Below are 11,835 nucleotides of genomic sequence, written 5' to 3'. Positions count from 1 at the left end.
AATTTAAACTTTGCGCTACGGCTCAATAAAACTGAGCCGCATGCAATTCAACTGAGCCATGGCATAAACGCACCGAGGTGCAATTCAAACAAGTCGAGGCACAATTCAATTAAGCCACGACGTAAATAAAGTGAGCCATAGTGTAAATCGCGTAGAATGTAAAAATGTTGCATTTCCAACCCTAATTTCGGCTACTAGTATTTACAAGTTTGCCATTTTGTGTAAAAACTATATAAAGATAGCTTTTGTCCATTTTTAGGGAGTTTTAGGCTTTACATACACATTTCAGGGAGAGAATACTGATAAGAGTGTAATTTATATATTTTTTCATTCCTTCCATATTATGTTTTTTGTTATGTTTTATGCCTAGTTGAGTTGATTAGAGTTTGTAACACCCCACTTGAGGTACGTAGTTAAGATTTGATGAATGGCTTAAATGTTTATTGATTTATCCTCATTTGAGTTTGTATGTTGTTAATATTGTTCGGTTTATCCTTGGATGAAAATGTGTCTTGGTTTGGTCGAGTGATTCCCTAAAAATTTGTAAGACTTGGCGATATATTAGGGTTACAGTCTTCGCCGGGGCGAAGAATAATCATCGCCGCGGCGATAAGGGGTGCTACAACCCGTGTAGCTTCTGTGAGACTTCGCCGGGGCGAAGAAAATAGCTTCGCTGCGGCGAAGACCCGGCTGAATGTTCCCCTTGAGTTTTTTTAGATTTCTTTCTTTTGAGACTCAATGACCATTCTACCCCTTTTTAGCAGGAAAAGTGGGGAGTGAATTGTAAGGAAATTCCATGGAGAATAGTTTGATTGGGGTTGTGTTTGCAAAGAATGAAAGGTCTTAAATGGAATTTCAAAGAGAGAGTAAGGGTATTTTGGGAAAGAGTGGAGAAAAATATGTGATTTTAAGGGTTAGCTTTAGAAACCCTTTCATTTTGCTTCTTCACCACCGCCTCTTTCATCCCTTATTTCTCTCAATTTTTCATTCAAGATTCCAAGGATCTTTGTAGAGCTTTTGACTAGAATTTGTTACAAGTTGATCCTAAGCACTAAAAGGTGAGAATCCTTACTCTAGAAGCAAATTTTTATTTGTTGAAAGAATGGGATCCTTATTAAGTTTTGTATTGAAGGTTAAGAGAAAGTGTCAAGCCATCAAGAGTAGAGAGGTTTAGTGGATTCTACTTGTGTCCAAGGTAAGTAAATTCACCTAAGTTGTGATTTACTAGATTGAATGATGTGTAGAGATTTTTAGATATATGCTTGATGCTTGAATTTTTATGTTTAAAATGAGTTGATGAATTCAAGGTTGTTATAAGAAAGAATTTCCACCATGAGAAGGGTGGATTGTGTTGTTAAAGTTGACAAGAAGTGTGAATAGAATTAGAAGGATTTGAGAAGATTATTTGAAGTTTATTTTCCTTGCAGGTTGTATGATGTTTTAAAGGAGTTGAACTCCTATTTTGGATGATTAAGAAAGAAGCATAATTAAAGTTAGAATAGGGTTTATGTATGCACACATTCTATTTGATGAAATGTCTAAAAGAAGCATGAGTAGAAGTAGAGAACCTTACTTTATGCAACATAGCATAATTGCATGTCATGAATGCATATAAGAAAGATTTTAGGCATGAGCCATCCATATGCATATGTTTAATTGAGTAATCACATGAGAAAGAAATATGAGAAATGAGAAAGAAACACTCTATGAATAGAGATAAAGAAAAGAGCAAATTCTCTTAGAGTAAAAAGAAAGAAAGAACTAGCACTGGAAGATAAAATGATTCTTAAGTGCTACAGAAAAGAAAAGAAATTAGGTTGTGCGATGGGGAACTCGTGAGTATAGAGTTACCCTCATGTAAACCGTTATGAGAAAGAACGGTTTCCGCCATGAGAGAGCAGAATGCATGTGACCCGTTATGAGAAAGAACGGTCTCCGCCATGAGAGAGCGGAATGCATGTAAACCGCTATGAGAGAGAGAACGATCTCCGCCATGAGAAAGCGGAATGAGATTGAGAAAAATAAAAGAATAGAAAAGAAAGAAAAGAAAGAAAAATGAGAATTTGAATTAGAAAATTGATAAGAATACAAAGAGAATTTAATGAGTAATGCACGGGGATGATAGCGTAAGAGACTTTTTTACTTACTGGGCATCTTTGTGCTCACTCCATTGTTTTCTTTGTTATACAGGAAATAGGTGAGGACTTGGTCAGATGGACGTCGGCAAGTGGGGAGATTTGGCTGCACTGTCCACTGTTTTCGTTTTTTAGAGTCTTTGTACACATGATGCTTTGTTTTGTAAAGAATGTAATTATTAAGTAAAGAAATTTTTGGGCCCAACTGTTTTGAGAAATATGCTGTCTTTTTATTAATCTATATTATGAATTTGGTAAAAGAAAGTGGTTGTTACAGAGTTTATTTTGTAAGTTTGGCATTTTTGGATAGATTTTATGAAATAATTGTCAAAAGAATAAGAAATTCCAGATTTTTTGTTATTCTGACCAATGCAGCGTTTTTTAGGTTTTTCATGGAGTCAGATTTCTCAATTGCAAAAGTTTTCTTCAAAAAAAGTAAAGTAGATGAATCAAGCTTTCCATGAAGGTATTATGGGTGAGAATCCGAGTTTGTTTAGGCCCTCATTAGTTGTTGCAAAACCGGACCTGGAATCCTATTCACTGAAGGATTTCCTGGCTGAGTATTGAGTCTTCGAATGGGCCTAACTAGAGCTTCAGATATCAAAAGCAGGTGATTCAAGAGCCCAAATTCATCTATACATCCAGGACTACAACTTTTCTGAAGTGACCAAGCCCAGAAAAGTTCTTTTACATTGTGAGAATCCTGGTGCAAGCTGGATTACGAATTATGTTTTCCATATCTGATAAGGAATTGACAGTTTTGGAAGTCTATCATTTAGGAAAGGTCTAAGAAAGTAATTTTCGTTTTTCCTGGGGTAGAATTGAGGAAAAACACGTTATTTATTTATGAGTGGTTAGGTTAAACGGGAGAGGAAGAACGTGTAACAACTGCTGAAAACTAGTACAATGCATAATAACAATAGAAAATTGGGCCCAAAGTTTTCTTTTCATTATAATTCATATGTCTTNATCTTCTTCTTCCTTCACAATTAACATCTTCTCCGCCAAAGATCTGCCTCCTCCTCCTCTTGACATTTCATCTAGGAATGTGTATCTACTCTTTGCATTTTAAATTTTGATTTACAAAGATTTAATGATGGATTGGGTTTGGGTTATGATTTTGATTTAGTTGTTTAGGTTGTTGGGTTGTGTTTGATGTAATGCAAGTTCAAATGAATGAAATTTGTTGAATATTTTTTTGCATTGTGGGTAGCTGGGGGTGGTAGCACCGATTGTTGGTGGAGATGACTAAAAATGTGTTCTGGATCTGATGGATTGCTTAAGCGATTTGGTATGTCTGGTTTAATACAGCATATGGCAAATCGCTTAAGCGATCAGGTATATGGCAGAAGATCGCTTGAGCGATCTGCTATAAGTCTGGCATATGGCATAAGATCGCTTAAATGATCCAGTAGGCGATATACCAAATCACTTAAGCAATACACCACATCCTTAAGCGACTCTGGAGATGCTTTTTAAAATCTGTTAACCCTTAATATATCGGTTAATAATTTTTGTTTTCTTGCATTATAGGTACTTGGCTATTCTTAGACATGGAACAAGTAGTTTTGGGTGTTGAATATTTTGGTGAGTGGTAGCAGAAAAAAGTTGTTGGAAGTGGATTGGGAAGAGCAAACAAGTTAAAGCAATTGTTGTGAGTACAAAAGTTAGTTTTGATGAGTTGATTGATGAAATCATTAGAAAAGATGGGTTGAGTTGCTCACATAGTGATATAGTTATAAAGTCTGTTTTAAGCAGAGCTCCTGCAAATTTTAGGGTACCCCCAATTGTATTAATGTTTGATGAAGATGTGAAATTATTTATCTTGATGTGGGCGATAATGGTTCGAGGCCGATTTTAATGGTTTCGGTTGTAGATAAAGCTTTGGAAATTGGTTCAAGAGTGAGCGGTAATTTGGGTGGGGAGAGTGCTGGTTTTAATTTTAACTACGAGAGTATTGATTTCTTTGCTGAAAAATCAAGATTAGGCGGTGATTTGAGTGGTGAGGATGACACTGTAGAAGAGGTTAGTCATGTGGGGCAGAATGAAAATGTGGACAAGGAGGACCCAGTACATGTTCTCGCAGATATAGAGATTCCTATAAATACAAATTATGCAGAAGGTGTAGTTTGTGAGGAAGAGAACACTATGGTCGTTTATACAAGTTTAGAGGCGACAATTGTGGGTAGTAGTGAATTAGCTCACGTTTTTATTGATGGATCGCACTTGCGCGTAGGTTATTTATTTGACAACAAGGAGGAAGTGGTGGGGAAGCTAAAACTTGTTGCCGTGAGAGGTAATTTTGAGTTTATCACCAAAAAGTCTAATTTATCACTAGTGAGGTTGCATGTCGTGACCGAAAGTACAAGTGACTGGTTTATTGTAAAAGGCTGGCGGAGTCCGAAAAAATTATTGTTAGCACATATACTCGCAAGCACACATGTGGGTTAGGACATAATTCATGTGAGCATCGACAAGCCTCTGCTGATGTTATTGGATAATTTGTCAAAAGTCAATTTGTTGAAGGGAAAGGTCCACCTCCTAAGGACATTCAGAGACTTGTGCATACAGAGTTGAGATGATATGTTAGTTATTGGAAACGCTGGAAAGAGAGACAACATGCACAAGATTTTGTGAGGGGTACGCCGGAGCATGGTTACGCAGTATTATAAGTGTACCGTTATATGCTTGAGTTGACAAACCAAGTTAGCAACACGACTTTGAAGTGGGACTAGAATATGAGGTTTAAATAGTTTTTGTTGCCTATGGTGTTGCTATAAAGGGTTTTGTAAACATGAGAAATATGTTGGCTGTTGATGGTTGCTTTTTGACGAGAAAGTATGAAGGTACATTGTTGGTGGCCACTACACAAGATAGCAAGAATTACACATACCCCGTTGCATGGTGTATGGTTGACTTTGAGAACAACAAGTCGTGAACTAGTTTTTCCAACAATTACTTACGATAATGTCTGACAGTGACGAGTTGTGCATAATATCCAATAGGTACAACTCTATAAAGAAGAGGATTGTCACTATTTACGCCCAAGCACATCACGGATTCTGTATAAGCCACCTTGGTGAGAACATAAAACAAAAGTTTAAGTGTGTTGGCCTCTTTTCGACATACTACATGACAGCAAAAGCTTATCGAGTTGATGAGTTTTAGGGGCACTTCCGGCAAATCCGAATCAAGGATAATAGAATTGCTAAGTATCTTGAGCATGATATTGGTTTCAAGCGATGGAGTAAAGCTTACTTCCCTGGAAGAAGGTTCGATGTCATGACCACTATTAATATTTTTGTCAAACTTATGTTATGATGACACATTTTGTCAAGTGGCATTTTCTCTTTGATTGTCATGCCCATCAAGCTTATTTTGATTCATGATATTCTTTGTGACCTAACTTTACATGTGTCACAATTTTCTTATGAGGTCCTAAAAGGATGTAAGACTTTGTTTGTGGTCCTTTAAGAAAGAAAAAAGATATGTTTGTGGTCCAACAAAAAGTTGGAATTGTTTTTGTCCTCCACGTGTTTAGCTATGTCAGACTTATGCCTTTTGCATTTTCATTTCATGTGTGTTCATAGTGGATGTGTGCTTTCACACTTATGTCAAACATATGCATGTTGCATTTCATTTCGCATTTTACATCGTGTGTGCACACACTTTTTTGCTGTGCTAACATCGCACGTTTGACTTACTTTGCACAAGTTGCATTTTTATCTTTATCCATTGAGATATTTTCTTTGCATTTGTTGTGCTGTCATGAAGACCACCTACAGGTGTCCTAATATCCTCTTGTGGTCCAGGGTAATAAGTTTTTTTTCCTTTTTTTGGTTGTGGTCCCAAAAGATAGATGAAATCTTTTCCATTTTTGGACCAACATATGTAGCCCTTGTTTGCTGACTTGCCAAGAATTGGGGAGCACGAAATTGGTCTATATCTTCTTCATTATTGCTCATATGTGAACTAACTTTTATGTTTGTTTCTCGTGACCCACACCCACTGCACAACTGCCATAATTCACCCTCAACACCACCAATTGCAAGCAAGGGACGCCGCACGCATGATATGGTTAGAAGCTGAGTGGTTTTGGTTAGGGCAAATCCCCAAACAGTTGGTGGACAAATTGGAAGGTTGGCCAGGAAAAGATGTGGTGGTGGCCGAAAAATGCAATTACAACTCAAAATCACAGCACAAATCAACACACTTCCAAAATCAATCAACACCGACACCAATTTAAGCCCAAAATTCAACAATTTCGCAAAACCCTAATTGGGGTGGTGGCCAACAAATGGCAAACTGTCGTGGTTGGGGAAGATGGAGTTTTGGTGAGGGATAGCCGATGGTTACAAAAGTGGCCTCAAGGAAGGTTTCCAACAACAAAATTAGCTAAAAAAAGGGAAAAAAGCACGACACAATCAAGTTGCTGGTGGCTAGCAAACGATGGGTTCAATTAGTCGAGAAAGTTATGGTTTTTAAAGGGGTCAAGTGCGTGAAGATGGTTGGGTCATGGGGTATCTACAGTGTTGGAATCAAGCCGATTGAGCTTAAACACGACAGTTGCATGGTGAGGGAGTGGCAACAAATGGTGGTGCAAACGGTTGGGGGTTGATAGGGTTTTGTTAATTGACCGTCCTACCCTTATTTATAACAGACTTTTAACCATCCTATCCTTCTCCACAACCAAATTTATTTACGGAATTGTGCTTTAGGTGGAAAAGTGTCATTAGACCATTATTTGGGTGGAAAAAAGTCATTTACTCTAATTAAATTTGTCAAAGTGTCTTTATGCCAATCTTAGTGGAAAAATTGTAATTCGGCCTTATAAAAAGCTGAACATTTTGAAAAATATATTTCATTTGACAAACATATAAGCTCTTTTATCATTAACGTAATGGAAGAATGAAAAATACAAATATCATAAAACAATATAAAAAGAAAAAACCTATCAATGAAGTTTTACAAATCTAATTGCTATGCAGCAAAGGTTGTATAAGCAAAATGCTGTAACCAAAAAGAAAACAAGCGGAGCTCCTAATGAACCTAAGAGAGTAAAACTTGAATAAGGTATATGATCGCATTATCTATACCTATATTTAGTAATATCATGTCTGTTCACAGAACTCGGTAGCTTATACGACCATCGATTGTTTCAACACGTAAAAGATTTAGACGTGTGAGCAGCAGTAGATAAGCTCTGGCTTTGTGTCCTGAATGAAAACAAGAGCAAAAGATGTGAAATATGTTAAAAAGTACTGCTATTTGTATGTGTACCAAAAACAGCAGTACTGCTATTTGTATGTGTACCAAAAACAGCAGTACTGCTATTTGATAACTATGAAAACGTACAATTTAAAAAAAAAAAAAAAAAAAAAAAACTGGCTGGATATACATACCCAGGTCCAAAGATGCAATTTCGTCCTGCTGGAAGTAGTCACATCCTTTTGTTTTCTCCTTTCTCATTTTTGAGTTGATCTTCTCGACAGCAACAAGCAGATCCTGTTACTCAATAATGCACCAGCAAGATTATTAAGCTATTAGCTATAAAATCCTAAATAAAGCCATTCAAATATGCATGCAACATATTTTAATCAAAAGGCAATTCCATGTTGTAAGAATATTGATAAACAGAAGAACTAATTTTTTGGCCCTTGGCATACCCTATTTAGAACTGAAGCCTTGTCTCATTTCTGCTGCTTGCTCATTGAGATATGAGAGAAACTATAAAGCAATTATAGTATATAAAGGGCATAATGGCAGTGGCAACTCAATTGCATTAAATTATCCAGGAAGCATGATGCAACATACAGCTTCGAAATGTTCCATTCCAGCTATCATACTAAATGAATTCCTAAACAGATTAAAGTCCTCATCGACGGTTTATATTTTTTAATTTCAAGTAGAGATACAAAACCATTAGCCTAAGGATGTAACCGACAAGGCAAAGAAACAAGCTTCAGTTTGTTACATGACAATTGCTTACTGTGTGATTTTAACAGAGCAAATATAATTGTTATAGAAGACAGAGAATCTGATACTTATAAACCTTGGCAAAAGAGTATTAACCAGTGATCAGTCAAGCTTTCCATCATTCAAGAATTGCTGAAAATAGATAAGGATACAGATTTTGTGGGGTTTAAATTTCCTTGAGTTCCAAGACAGATTCACATTTTACCATCTTATTTCTCCAAATTCAATAAAAGTCATTCCCTTTAGTAACCCCCAAATTATTTATAACATAATGTTCTTTTAATAAATTATCACGAGAAACATAAAAAATTTCATACCTCCCATGAAGTTAGGGTTTTCATGTAGGACGGAATGCTGTCATAGTCATCCTTCGATACCTTTATTACAGGACCAGTAGCTTCAAAGGACATTGGCTCATCTTTCAGTTCCCCTACTTTCACAATAAATGATAACTATAATCATTACACTCATTGATGCGATATAATGAAACTCTTAACGGACTATTTTCTTTCTACCTTCCATCTTCATAGTATGGTGACTTGGATCCTTTATCTCATGCAGTTTGTCCCCGTAACATCTAATATTGAAAGAATTAGAGCAAGTGCTAAGAAAAGAGCTAACAGAGCTTTGCTCAACCTTGAGCAACACAAAAAGTTTTAAGAGCTCAAAAACTTACTTCATTGGTTCTTGGAAACACATATCTTGGTCATCAGTGCTATCATTATCAACTAAAACAGAAAGCCAGAGTAGGCATTAGTAGCAAGCATTACAAGTTTGGTTATAAATTGAACCAACTGAAATTTTAGTTTATAGAATTATTAAGAAACGTTTTAGCCATGAAGCAATTGTTACTCGCCTTCAGATGCTAAAGTGGCAAGACAAACATCTGACAGCCCAAGATTCTTTAAACTCAATGATTCATCAAGCCTAAAGAAAATCAAGGAAAACAGAATTCTTCGCATCAATGAGATTTTCTCATAGTTATTAACCTATACTTCCAACTTGTAAAGAATCTTTTGCAGATCTCAAAATAATTGTAACTTATACACTTCCTTCAGTTGCTGCACCTCCAAATTTAACAGTATGGTTTTCTCACTAAAGAGAGGGGAAAAATATCAATTCAACCAAGCCTAATATTGAACTATTTGTCATCATCAAGTTCAATATCTCAACTTATTTTGCCTTTTGTTCCCATTCTTGCGTTGTTAACTGGCATGTAATGTTACCTTTCTTGCATTGTTAACTACCTCAATAATGTTACCGGTCAGTACCAACATGCCAAAATTTCCAACAAAATAAGAAAACTAGTCAACATTGTAAACAAGGATACAGAGTGTCTTCTTCCAAGCTCTTCATGACTGAACGCGAAAAAGAGATTGGTGATGATGACTCCATCTCATCCTTTGAGTCTAAACCAAAAGGTGTCGACAAACTGCAACCCTCATCTTCATCATCAATCTTGAATTCTAAGCTCACACTCACCAACAAACAAAGCTCAACACTATTAATTCCAGTAAACAAAATTTTAAAGGAAATGATTACATCATTGCACCTAACCAGTAAAATAAATACATGAGTACGGAGCATATTACATTATAACCCATCTCGTTAAAAGTCTTACTTTTGTGCTACAACTTGCATATATCTTTCACAAATTTTACATTGACGCTTTACATACAGGGAGCACTATTGTACCAGCCTAGTAATTTCAAGACGCCATTACAATGTTATTGTATAAGACAAGTACATTCTATTTCACTAAGATGATGTAGTATACTATTCAAATTTATTACCACTTTAAGGTTTGAATGCTACTAATATGACAATTTTTTATTAAGAAACCGCAGTCTCCAGTACCGTTACCGGATTGACCCAATTTTATAATACCCTTTTGTTTGTTTGCTAAGAAAATGAAAGAAAACACAAGAAAATTGAATACCCTTATAGCCCAAATCAAAACTATATCCTTCATCTACATTTCTCATGTGCAATTTAACAGCTGATGAAAATTAACGAAAAAAAGAGACAAAATGAAGAAACTACTCATGATAATCACTAACCACAAAGATCATTCCAATTTCAAAATTAGAGTAATATTAGTGGATGTAGATGCAATTTTGTTTGAGCACATGTTGTGGTTGATGTATAACGATTGTTCTTCTTTGTTTCAGCTTAATGTCAGAGAGATTAATGACTTCTACGCTCAAGATTATTAGATTGTGCTTCTGCGTTTCATAAATTTTATGTATAACAACTGATCCATCATTGTAATAACGATTAATATATAAGTTAATACAAATACAATAGATTCTTCTCTTATTTTTTTCATTACTTCTCAACATCGATTATCTTCCCCATATGCTTCTTTTTCATTTCTGCACATAATATAGATAGCACTTTAATTTACAGTTAATTACTTGCCGTACGTCCTTCAGGTTTGGTGTAAAATTGTTATTCTCTTCAATTTTGGGAAACTAATGCTTATTACCCCAAGTTTCCTAAAATTGAAGGAAAATCGTTTTTGTGCCAAAGCTCAACAATGGCACTTTAATAAACCCGGTTAATTTATTTGTTTGGTTTCTGCCCATTTCATTAACTTTGTTCTTACTTTATATATTGAAATGGAACTGACAAAAGTTTGGTAATTGTCATTTACATTGAGTTATCTTAATTGAAAGAAAGTGCAATCTACCTATTAAGTTGTTGAGATTGACCACATCAATCTCTTATAATCACAACCTTTCTCGTTTATATTCTAAGTTTTAGAGATTTCTGGTGAAGTGACATAACAATTGCTTAGAGAAAAAGGGAAAAAAAAAAAAAAAAAAAAGAAGTTTGATGGGTGATGATAGTGATTACCAGCACTATTTCCTTGCTAATTTAATATGAAATTATAGTTACACGATGAAAATCAATTGATTTTGATAACCATTTCTGGTAAAATACACAGCATCGAGAAATGTTAATTTAAAATTATATAATTAAGATTCAATTAATTTAATCACCCTAATTAGACCCGGTGCTCTCAGAACTATCCTGCTAAATGCAAATTAAGTGGGCTTCAGTTTGAAAGGGCCTATACTGGGCATCTGGTTTTGCTGGTGAGCGACATAATTAGAAATCTCTATGTGTTTATTTTTTCTCCGATAAAAATTTCACACATCATCTAAAGAAGCTTTTAAATTCCACATAACCATTACCAATTTTATTTTATTTTTCAAAAAGACAAACATACCATATAAAAAGCTGATGATCTTACTATTCTTCTTAAAGATAGACACCCGATCAAGGGTGGATCCAACCCTTTGAGGGTAGGCCTCATATTTAAAAAAACAATTACTAGTAAATGTCCACAAAAAATTGCTATTAATATATAAAAAATGCTATCCTTACTCACTTCTCTTACTCACTTTTTCTTACTCACTTTTGTTAAAATAACATATAGTACCCATACTATGCGTATGGTACCCGTACTATGCTATATATTTACAAAAATGAATAAGAGAAGTGAGTAAGGCTAGCATTACTCTTAATATATATACCCAGGCTCACCTTTAGATTTTTAAAAAATGAGAATTATTGTACATATATCCATATATCTAAGCCCACAAAAAACTTGTTATTAATATATATATTTCAAGCCCACGTCATATTAAAAGTTTAAAACTCACTCTACTCTTTTTCTCCACGGGTCCACTTGTTTTTTATGATTTTATCCTCAAAA

At 35.2% G+C, this 11,835-nt stretch overlaps 1 protein-coding gene across 2 annotated transcripts; it reads right to left on the bottom strand.

Annotated features, from left to right (window-relative positions):
* Positions 1–7,041: 7,041 nt before the first annotated feature.
* On the bottom strand, positions 7,042–10,190 carry LOC116107618. 2 transcript variants are annotated; one of them, XM_031393912.1, is made up of 7 exons: positions 9,442–10,190; positions 8,968–9,038; positions 8,788–8,839; positions 8,627–8,688; positions 8,429–8,541; positions 7,538–7,640; positions 7,042–7,351 (listed from the first exon to the last, which is right to left on the bottom strand). In XM_031393912.1, the coding sequence occupies exons 1-7, from the start codon at positions 9,696–9,698 to the stop codon at positions 7,257–7,259; spliced, it is 753 nt and encodes a 250-aa protein (XP_031249772.1). In that variant the 5' UTR covers positions 9,699–10,190; the 3' UTR covers positions 7,042–7,256. The 2 variants fall into 2 exon arrangements, with proteins under 2 accessions (XP_031249772.1, XP_031249779.1); XM_031393919.1 differs by having other exon boundaries at positions 8,627–8,679.
* Positions 10,191–11,835: the final 1,645 nt, after the last annotated feature.

Source organism: Pistacia vera, unplaced genomic scaffold (genome assembly GCF_008641045.1).
Source record: "Pistacia vera cultivar Batoury unplaced genomic scaffold, PisVer_v2 Contig117, whole genome shotgun sequence".
NCBI classification, from domain to species: domain Eukaryota; kingdom Viridiplantae; phylum Streptophyta; class Magnoliopsida; order Sapindales; family Anacardiaceae; genus Pistacia; species Pistacia vera.
Note: the sequence above shows the minus strand (reverse complement) of the source record. Positions and strands in the feature narration are given on the sequence as shown.

Bases quoted from the DNA above. Each gene is read 5' to 3' on its own strand.
- LOC116107618 (XM_031393912.1), bottom strand. From the start codon at position 9,698: ATGCTCCGTACTCATGTATTTATTTTACTGGTTAGGTGCAATGATGTA. The intron at 9,039-9,441 runs GTATCCTTGTTT...GATTTTCTTTAG, and splicing joins AGCTTGGAAGAAGACACTCT to GCTTGATGAATCATTGAGTT. The intron at 8,689-8,787 runs GTAAGTTTTTGA...TTTCAATATTAG, and splicing joins TGTTTCCAAGAACCAATGAA to ATGTTACGGGGACAAACTGC.